The sequence below is a fragment of the Gossypium hirsutum genome, chromosome A12 (genome assembly GCF_007990345.1).
Source record: "Gossypium hirsutum isolate 1008001.06 chromosome A12, Gossypium_hirsutum_v2.1, whole genome shotgun sequence".
In the NCBI taxonomy this organism is placed as follows: Eukaryota; Viridiplantae; Streptophyta; class Magnoliopsida; order Malvales; family Malvaceae; genus Gossypium; species Gossypium hirsutum.
This window is the reverse complement of record NC_053435.1, coordinates 80,587,908-80,599,573: the sequence shown is the minus strand read 5'-3', so window position 1 is coordinate 80,599,573 and position 11,666 is coordinate 80,587,908. Positions and strand designations below refer to the sequence as shown.

Below are 11,666 nucleotides of genomic sequence, written 5' to 3'. Positions count from 1 at the left end.
CCAAATTCAGTGTTAATTCGTTAATTATGCAAGGAGAAGAGTTCAAAGAAGCACAATTTATGCAAGGATTCCAGGCTATGTTAGATGGTTTAGATGAAGAGAATGCTAGAGAAGGTGCAAGCACAGAGAAGAAATGTGTTTATCTATGGCATCAAGTTAGGCTTTAGAGAAGGAATTTCGATGTGGGAAACAAGTTAGCACCAGAAGAAAGTGAAGTTAGTGAAGAATTGAGTTACAGCCAAGGCAAGTGGCTATTTGTTCCAAACCGAGTGCTCGTTGAAGACCAAGGTTGGAAAAATTATGCATGTTAAAGCTAATAGAGGAAGGAACCTCTAGAAATTGTTCAGATTGCTGAATAGCCCTCAGACTGACAATTAAGTTGGCGATGACTGTCCCTCAGTTATTCAACTGAGCATTGCTTGGTGACTGAAGGGTCCAGTACGGGCTACCAAAGACTGATTCAGAGAAAAATCATAAGCATGAAGAAAATTCGGATGTTTTCGGAACGGATATCCATATAAATTGAAGTGAAGCTGGAAAATTATACTGAATTACGTTCAAAGCCAAGTCTACCAGCCTTTCTGACGCATTGAGCTGAGCTTTGGACTTTCTGCTTTTAGCCTCACCACCAAACTGTTGCTTCTTAGAACATTACCTATTTTTGTCAAAATTTTCACCTTTTCTTGTTCTTTAAGAAAAAAATCAAATTATTTGAACATCAATTATTTGAAGCCAAATTTTTCTATGTACCCTCCTACTGTACAGAATATAGTGATTTTGAACATCAATTATTTGAACATCACAGCTTTGAAGATGCTTTGTGAGGGAATCTAGTGATTTTGAGTCACCTAAAACTCCTCAATAATATCACATAAATTTTCTGTAAGGTACTTTTCTCTTCTAGACTGTAAGATGCATTAGTAAGTCTGATAGATCTTGTAACTGTCATTGGCAAAAATTCTATAAGGATAATATTTTTTTTTTTTTTTTTTTTTTTTATTTTTGTCTTGGATTTTGTAGTTGGTGGCATAAATAACAATATTACCGATAAACAGAGCATTGGATCAACAGAAAATTGACAACTAGGTCTCTAACACTGGCAGCAACCTCTACATCCTTTAGAAGCATGCTAGGTTGGGTGCTTAAGTAGGCATTATTATAAAGAATTTTATCACTTTAGAGAGTGGGATTGAGTAGTCATTTTAGTTATTTTTTCCCCTTTAAATCACCATTTCACATGTCTTTTAAGTTGAAGTTGCAGAATATTTTCTGAGTACTCATTTGCTAGAATTTAAAGTTTCTAATATAGTTCGCTCAGATGGTAGTCCTCATCGAAATAGGAGTGTTGGCTCTTATCAGATTAGGAGCTTTATAGAATCTATTATAAAACAATTTCTACTGCTCTCCACATAGTATGATCCAATCAATTCTAACAATGAAACTCACTCCTACATGAAACACTAATTACCTAACCGAACCTTTAGCAATCCCATTGTTGCTCCTTTTTTATTGATTTTCCAAAACAAGAAACCCAAAAAGAAAAACCGAACCTCCAAAATGAAATTCAGAACACGAACAATCAGTTAGACCCAAAATACTAATCTTCTGGCCTTATTCGATCCAATCTGAATCACATCCATGCAAACCCAAAAGATAAAAAGAAAATCCTACCCAAAATCAATAATAATGCCAAGAAAAGCAATCATTTCTTTTTCTTTTTAATAACAAACTCAAAATGAATTAAACAACGCTGAATAGAACCGAAGCATCATCAAAGACGTGAAATCAAACCCAGAAATCTAAAATAAGTTACCATAATCAAATGCAATAATGAATCAAATAAATCACTGATAAATCAAACATTTAGCAAAGAAGCTAAACCAGCTAAACAAACAAGTGATGCTAAACAGACAAATTATGAACATCAACGAGTAAACAAAGAGTTTACCTTAAATACGAATTTGTTGGCGATTCGGGAATAAACAAACCCTTGATTTTCTGGAACTGGAACTGGGTGGAGGACCGGAGGTAGACCGGAGGTGGATCGATGGAGGACGGAGGTAGCTTGATGCCTTGATTTTGGATTTGGGAAAAAAAATGGAGGAGGGGAGATAGGGTTAGGGAAGACTGTCGGCAGTAAAACAAAACAATAATGTTGTGGATACAGTAAAATTAGCAACAATAGCAGAGGAGATGAGGCAGAGATGATGAGGAGCTATGGAAATGGTTTCAACGGTGAGAAGATGAGCTGTGGAAAATGTCTTACCGATTTCTAAGGGGTAAGACATTTTCCGGAAATATAGGGTTGATTTTCCCGTGTTTTGGAATTGATTTTCCAAAAGGAAATCATTTTCCTCCAATCAAACACCGGAAAATGGGGAAAACCATTTCCGGAAAATCATTTCCCCCTATCAAACAGACCTTTAAACTAAACTATAGCACGTAGTCGAATAAATATTCGACATTTATGTTCTAGTAAAAAAAAGATATAGGTACTTAAAAAATTTCAGTTAACAAATTAAGCATTCAAGTCAAATATAAGTAAAAAATAGTAAATCAATTTTATAATAAATGTTTTATTTTAATCATTATAAATTATATTTATTTATTTTTACACAATATCTAAAACTACCTGTAACTTTTCCTCAAATCATAAATAAAAAGATTAAAACTCACGTCCCATTACATTGGACTTAGTGACAATATACCATATATTTAATGGATTATTATTAAATAATAGAATACTACATGATGGGCCTTCTTGTATTTTATACAAACTTTCAATTTTGCAATGATTTATTATTATTTTAGAAGGACCACAATTATTAAAAAGAAAAATTAGAGTCTAGATTTGAGGTTTTTGTGACAAGGTTCCCAGAAAACAAGGATTTAAAGCTGCAAAATCAGACTTTTTTTTATCATGTTTCGAAACTGTCCATCCTATCACTAATGATTGTCTGCAGGCCTCACTTTTTAATAATGGTTAAAATATGTTGTTAGTCCTTGTACTTCTATAGATTTTGATTTTTAGTTTTTATACTTTGGAAGTTAAAAGTTTAATCCTTTTACCGTTCAATTTATAAATCCTAGTCCAATTATTATTTTCATTCGAGTATTTTTGCTAAAATTTGTCAACATAGTATGTTTATTTTGGTTAAAATATGACAGAAGTCATTGTACTATTTATAAATTTATATTTTAGTCCTTATGCTTTTATTTTTAAGTCCATCCACTTTTCAAATTTTAAAATTCATCTTTATATAACTATAGGTGTTTTTATCGTTTTACAATTTGAGAGCCCTAAAGTTCAAGTTCTTGATATTTTATCGTTTTAGTCCTTGATATTTTTTAAAAACCCTAAAGTTTAGGTTCTAATCTGTGAACTATTGCCAAATTTACAGGCTAACTTAAAAAAAAATGTCAAGGTCATGGACCAACTTGGATGAAAAAAATTTCGGTCCAATATAAAAATTATTGTCAAGTTTAAGTCCCAAATAACGATTTAGTCCTTTTTTAAAAAAAGGAAGAAAAAATAATGAATAACACCAACCTTGTCCAACCAACAGGAAATCATAGGTGGGTTATGGACTTAGGGTAACGTCCAATTGAAAGTGAATCAATGAAAAGTGGTGCAAAGCACTAACACCATGTTTGGTTGGGGAATGCATTCACTCTTTATTCATTGAATGGTAAACTATTCATTTGTTTGGTTGAACGTAATACTAATCCAATGGAATGAACATTACTTCTCTGTTACTTGTCTTTTCATAATAGTTATTCTTTGGTATTACCAAAGAATAGTTATTCCATACAACATTGAATAACAAAAAAAATTCAAGTTAGTCCTTTAAAACTTGGACTTAGAAAATATAAAAATAAAATATTTGAAATATTTTAATATAATTTAATATGAAATATTTAATTTCAAAATATAATTTTAAATAAAATATTTTAATAAAATTTAATATAAAAATATTATTAAATTATATATTTTTATTTTATTAAAATATATTTAATAATAATTATATTAAAATATAATTAAAATATTTTTATTTAATTATTATTTTATTAAAATTTAATAATAATAACAATAATCATCCACCTAAAAAAATTTTGCTAAAGGTACTTTGATCATTTCAGTTTTTTTTTTTCATATGCTATTACAACACTATTTCATTCAACTAAATACAAGAATATTAATACAGTTCTATTACATTCTATTCAACCAAACAATTAAATTACTAATTACAACTTTATTCCATTACAGTAAATGTAAGAGTCTAAAGTAAACCTGATATAATTATTATGGTTTAAAAGCTTAAAAGCAAACATGTCAATGGACCCAAAACCTCCAAATGTGTTTGACATTGTCTCATCTTTTACTATCTTTGTCCTGCTTGTTTGCCCATGGGAGTCAATTGTAGTCCTTGTCTTATCTTTATTTTATGTGGCTTTTCATTTGTTTTTATTTTTATTTTTTGGTAATATATTTTTTTATTTTGAATTTTATAATTAGTTTCATTTTAAATTTGTATTGTTTATTTGTACATTTTGGCATTTGAATATAGCAATTAAATCAATTTTTCTTCCTGCATTTGGAGAAATATAAAAGTTTGATAATGTGATACTCGAAATTTACAAAAAAGTATAGGTTAAATCATATTATGGGATCTAAACTTGACAACTTTTATCACATTAGAGCTTAAAATTTTATTTCTAAATTAGACCTTGAACTTGACAATTGTTCTCATATTAGGGCTTGAACTTTTTAATGTCCACGTTAATCCTTAGAAATCCTAAAGTTCATGCCTAATGTGGGAACAAATGTCAAGTTTAGGCTCCAATAAAAATAATTGTCTAATTTAGAGGTTAACTTAGAAAAAAAAGTTCAAGCCTAAATACGAAAATAATTATCTAATTCAGGTTTTAATTTGAGAATAAACGTAACTTAAATAAAAAAATTAATCCTTAAATAATGATTTAATCCAAAAGTAAATATATTATGTATTTTGCTGAACTGTAAAGATAAATGGGCTTGAGACCACCAAAATATGAGGGGAAGTCCAATGATCATCATATTTATACTATACTTCAAAGTTAAAACTATCTCTACTTAAATTGAATGAGTTGACCAACCATTAACTAAATTAAAAGTTATTTTTATTATAAATATATAAACTCATCTATACTTAAAATCAATAAAATTACATATAAGCTAGAGTATATACTTTCTAAAACTTTAAATTTACCATTTCAATCAAAATGAAGATTAACCAAGTTTTTCGTTCTAATACTCATTCCGAGAGTTATCAAATTTGTTCTTATCTAAGAGAAGATTATTGGATCAAATGACAGACATGTTGAGAAAACTAAAGCTTTTCCCGGATGAAATGAAAATTGGAACTATATAACCAGATTAAGCCTTTTCCAAGCAGTATAGCAATATGAACAACAATTCCAGTATCACCAATCCACCATCTCAGACATAATCAATGTAGAATAGGTATAGAATACAACATTATATTCTGCTAATACAGCTTTTACATACAGATTACTAGACAAAACCTCGAATTTAAACACGAAGAAACCATTAACAGATTGGAACTGCAAACCTTCAAACGTTCCCAGTATGCCCCCACTAGCTACTTGTAATAGTATATTATAAAGCCAGTGGATTTGGATCTTTACAATGTTTATGTAACAATGTTTGATAGTTGTAGTTTGGCTTGCTTTGGAGAGATTTCATGGATATCCGTAGGCAGTTTCGACCATGGGAACAATTCCGCATTACTCTTCCTCCTATGCACAATGGCAGATAAGCTCAACAGCAAGCAGGCGAGAGCAATCAAAGGAAGCAGAATCCCAAGAGTTCTTCTTGGCCAACACTTCATAATCAACTCCGCAGGCACCTTACCGTCAAGACTACAAACGGAGTTATTCATCTTCATGATCTCCACTCCGTTTAGAATCGCATCAACCGTATACCCCATGCTCTTGCTAGAAGGTCCAACGCTTACGGTAATGACCCCGGAACGACCAGCATCAACCACAAAATCAGCATAAAACGGAGAAGCCAGCATGTAATTCGTAACATCCGAGAGATCCAAATCTTTATATGCCAAATGTTCATTGACATAAACATTGAAATACAACAATCCAAGGGATATACTAGCAATATCACAAAAATGCATCCTAACAAGATACTTATAATCCTCACTCACTGGAAATTCCCAAGTGAGGTTTACATTAGGGATGGAAGCATTCTTGCTTCGAATCAACCGAGCTGAATCGTACACATTATCAGGACCAACCTCACGACTCGCCCCACCATCTTGGTACTTAATCCGACCACCGAAGTACACCTTATTGGAACCCTCACTTGATTTCAAATACTCATCATCAGGGATCCAAGTTCTCCACAAAGAATCATTGAACGGAGTAACTTTAGGACCTCCGACAGTTACCCTATACATAGTTTCAAATGCTTGTTTATTTAAACCCTGAAATTCCTCAATTTTATCACCATTAACATACTGAGCAGTTTCTAGTACCAAAACTTTTGGTGCAGATATCACTTCGATTGCATTAACGAAAGCAAAATTCGATTTTTTTGCTGGAACGAAACGAATTTCAACCTTTTCTGAATTAACCCAAAGCAAATATTCTATAACTTTAGGATTTACTAAATCCCCACCGCTAAAATTGGTTAAAGCTACTAACCCATTAACCAAAACGTGAAATCGAGAGTTACCCAGATCCAATCTCGATGAATTGAATCGATGGAAATGGAGACGTACCATGTGCGTCCCTGGATCTTTGACATTGAAGACGTATTTCGACGGCGAATTAAAAACCCTAGCGGTGTGGTAGATTTGAGGCAGACCAGGAAGGAGAGTTCCGGCACAGAGCGAAAAGGTCCGACCAGAAGAGAGATGGGAATCGGGTGAATTCGACGAGTCGGAGATGAATCGACGGTTGTCTACAACGGAATCGAGGGAGGCACCGCTGTTGATGAGGTAATTGTCGATCGGAGAGAAGGATAAACAGAGACCGTATAAAGTGAAGGTCCAAAGAAGGAACAAGGAGAAACCATGGCTTGAAAGTAAAGTTCCCATGAGAGAAAACAAGGTCAATGATCAAAGAACATGAACAAATAATAATAAAAAAAAAGATTAAGGATGTGAAGGAAAAGGGAAAAAATGGCGGTGGTAATTTTGAGCGCGTTATTGATGGACTGAGTCAAACGCGGTGACTTGAGTTTAGTGGTTGTCTGAGTCAAGACAGTTGTCACTAACACACTTGTCATGACATAAAAGAGATTCTACTTTCTTTGGGTTATTTTCATCAAAAGTCCTCACATTATTGTTTGATTACCAAACTTTAAAACATTTTAATTGAGTTTTAAAGTATTAGTATTGTAATGGAAATAAGGACTTGGTACAATTGACAAAGGTGGAGGCATTGGTTCTTAAGTACTCAGGTTTGAGATTTATTATGCACAATTACATGCGCAAGTTTTCAAGTCTCACAATGTGCGATTGCCATGTCTAACCAGAATATTATGTTGGATCTGGTGTCGTAGTATTTTCGTTTTTGTATATTTGTATTTTTCGAACAAATTAATTTAATAAAAAATTAATTAATTACATTAATACCCTTTGTATATTGTCATCAATGTTTTTACACGCAAAGCAAAATGGAAGCAAATATTGGTTCATTGGTTATCTAACATTTAACGAATATTAAGCGGTATTACGTGGTCGGATCGTAATACGAGAAGGAAACATGTATTAGTAGATGTACCTAAAAATATCTTTAGTCTAATTGGAAATAAGCAAATCGATTGAAAGACTAATATGTCGTCTATCGGAGCAATTGACTCTACGGGTAGAGACATTGATGTATTCATTGGTAGAATGATACATTGGACTAGATCCAAGATGAATTAATTCTAAATCCGTTTGTGAATTAATTCACTTGTGACATTCATGGTGTAATTTACTTAAATCCTGAGTTAGTTACTGATCATGCGTATGTAACTCATGTACTTTGATATAAGTGGAGGCTTAAGCTCTAAAAATGATCAAGCCTATAGCCGGTATGTTGGGTACATGACTTATATATGACATGGTTTTACTAGCAACAGTGGAATTCATAGTTCAATTAAAGATTTAATGATATCCTCTCATTGGCATTGTATGGATTAATAAATATGGAATGTTGCCACGGGTTACCTGTTCTTGATTGAGAAATTTATCACAGTAATTTGTTGACAGTGATCATATTAGTCATTAAGAAGACACTATGGTGACAATGAGATAAAATAGGATTGTATTGAGTGAACGAATATAACTCAAAGGAATCAAGGATATTATATGAGGGTAACACACACATTACAAGATCATTGGACAAAGCACTTGGATGAATTGCTTTTGTAAAGAGTATACAATAAGGAGTTTTCAATCATGGTACTTTTTGTGGACTAACTTCAAGATTAAGTAATTGCGAATTATCATAATAATGTTTCTGGACATAATTGCAATCACTAGAGCCTAATTGTATATGTCTGATTGGTTCCTCTGCTAGCTTAACAAAAGCTCGATTGAATTGCATTTGAATCAGAAGAAAATTTTACGACTTTGGGAATAATTTAATTGAGTCGATTTATTCGATGTGGAATTAAATTAGGTGGTCATGAGAATTGTTCAACTAGAGAATTTGATTAAAGAATTTTTTTTGAAAAATTAATTTGGAAAATCTAAGTGATTTTTGGAAGAATTAATTTTGATAAAGTAAAATTAAATTAACCAAATAAATTAAAATTAATATGATATTTTTGGAAGTTATTTTTTAAGTCAGACAGTTGGCCCAATGGGTGATTGAACTTGAAAATTGGACTTGAGATCGTAAATTTGAGCCCCGGAGCCCCAAATTGAGACCAAGACCCAAACTAGTCGAACTGGGCCGATGGTTCAATTGGTGGTTGGATCGAGCCGACATAAATTGAACCAACTCGGGGTGCCGATGATTACGATGGTGGCATTCTGGTGGCCAAAAAATGGTCAGCGATGGCGGGTCTTCGGTGGTTGAGTAGTGGAAAAATTACACTGTTACTGGGACCCTACTAGATAATTTGATTTCCAATTAACTATTTCAAAAATAATATTATTTTAATAGATTTAATATTGAATTAAAATTAATATTTATGTTAATAGTATTTTATTAATTTAATATTAAAGTAATTATTTTAATATTAAATTTAATTTAATATTTATCTTGTAGAAAAATATTCTATTAATTTAATATTAAAGTGATTACGTTTAATTATAGTTGAACTCTCTAAACTCTCCCTATATAAAAAGTCTTGGGTCATTATTTACACACACTTGAATTCAAGAAAAAGTTGTAAAGAGAAAAATTTCTGAAGAAATTATTTCAGAAAATTTCTAGAGATATTTTTCTTATTAATAACTTGGCTAAAAATTTTAGAGAAATTGTGAAATTACCTTACTAGTAATTTTTGTGAAAAATTTTCTAATTTGAAACGAGCCTACACTTGGTAGACGTGAGCTTGAGGATAACAGAGAAGACTACTCGGTTGAAGCGTTCATCGTAGACGAATCGAAAAGGTACAAGTTTGATTAAATGTTTATTACTTTAGATATCACATGTAACATCCCCTACCCGTATCCATCATCGAAACAGGGTACAAGGTACTACCGGAGCTTATTGAATCATTATTAATTAGGGGAAAAAGTAAAACAAAATAAACATGTAATATTTAATAAATTCGTATAACATGGTAATTAACTTACCGCTTCTCTATATTCAACATAATTATGCAAAGCATAATTATTCGAATTGATCATTAGCCCTATACCTATTCTTATCACATTATTAGTCATATAATTCATATAAATATCAAGAAACATGTATGGGCTCAACTTTCATTAAATTTCTCATATGCATATACATTTACACATCATTTATTCACATAACTTATAACAATCATATCAATGTATTTTAAATACGCTTTCATAACAATTTGTCTTGATTTCAAACTATCTCACATTGGAGCTTTACTCATCAAATCATTTGAAATACTATCTTTATACAAATAGTACACTTGAGTTGCACAATTCTATAATTATGAACAAACACATTTATAAAATATATTTCATGTTCATATATCATAGTCTCATGTCTCCATATATCAAATATATAACCATCATTTTCTTGTGTTTCAGATAAATACATATAACCATACATTAGCATGCCATTCACTATTTCTTCCTGTCTATCACAATTTCAAATGACAGATTCATGTGAATGAGCTTAATAATAACCATGAAAATACTTACCACATTCTTTCACCCATATTCCACTTATAATATATATTTTTTATATTTGGCTTGACATTTACTAAGCAATATCGGATATTCATTTATTAGGCAATATCAAATATTCAAATTATTCTTTAACATATATAACATTTAATTCAAACATGAATTTATAACATTTTTCATTTTAACAAGTTTAACATTTACCAAATATAATCGAGCATGTGATCAATTTATGCATAAGCCACTCACATATTTTTCTCCTTCTCCTTTCCATTTCACATCCTTAATGTATATAACACACTTGTAAGTAACATTATCTATAATTTTTACTATTTACTTATATGAATATTCAAGCTGTCCATTTGCGTTATAGTCACTTAATTATTTTTATCTTGAGCTACAGAACTCCGAATTAAGATACGATAATTTTCACTGAAACTAGACTCATGTTTATTCTTACCATAAAATTTTAAAATTTTTTGGTTTAACCAATAAGTACAGTTTATTCTTTAAAGTCACCCCTGTTCTGCTGTCTAACAGTTCCGACCCTTCTTCACTAAAAATTAATTATCTTCTCTTACGCGATTCAAATAATGTTCTAGTTTGTTTCTCTTGAAAAGAGACTCATTCAGGATTCTAAACATATAAATTTAAGCCCCTAATAATTTTTAATAAATTTTTTATGATTTTCCAAAGTCAAAATAGGAGAACCCAAAATCATTCTGACCTTATCTCATAAAATTTATTATATCTCCTGATTTACAAATTAATTGCTTACATCGTTTCTTCTATAAGAAACTAGACTCAATAAATTTTAATTTCATATTTTATTCATCTCTAATTCGATTTCTAAAATTTTTGGTGATTTTTTAAAGTTAGACTACTGCTGCTGTCCAAAACAGTTTTAATGCAAAATGTTGATTTCCATTTTACCCCAAATTTCACAGTTCATACAATTCAGTCCTTGCTCAATTAACCCCTCAATTGAGCTAATTTTTTCCCAATTAATACTTTATTATATCATTTTAAACTACTTCATAACCCCTGAAAATCAGAACTTTAGCACTAGACCTTAATTCCAAACTCTTTCATAATTAGGTCCTAAAATCAATTTCCATCAATTTTACTTGATAAAATCATCATACATCAAAATTAAAGCTTCAATTATATATTTATCCATCATATGCTTCCAGCACTCATCTATAGCAACTTTAAAAATTAGCCATGGAATCAAAAACTAATGACATAGTAAGTTGGACCCGATTGTAAAAGTCTAAAATCTTAGAAATTTCAAGGAGAAAGCAAGAATTAAACTTACATGAA

At 31.1% G+C, this 11,666-nt stretch overlaps 1 protein-coding gene across 1 annotated transcript; it reads right to left on the bottom strand.

The window, feature by feature from the left end:
* Nucleotides 1-5,461: 5,461 nt before the first annotated feature.
* On the bottom strand, nt 5,462-7,273 carry LOC107923702 (probable receptor-like protein kinase At5g24010). Its single transcript, XM_016853877.2, has one exon. It carries the CDS (start codon nt 7,113-7,115, stop codon nt 5,694-5,696), a length of 1,422 nt encoding a protein of 473 aa, XP_016709366.2. The 5' UTR covers nt 7,116-7,273; the 3' UTR covers nt 5,462-5,693.
* Between the last annotated feature and the right edge of the window lie 4,393 nt (nt 7,274-11,666).

Excerpts from the sequence above, each read along its gene's own strand:
- LOC107923702 (XM_016853877.2), bottom strand. The coding sequence starts at position 7,115 with ATGGGAACTTTACTTTCAAGCCATGGTTTCTCCTTGTTCCTTCTTTGG.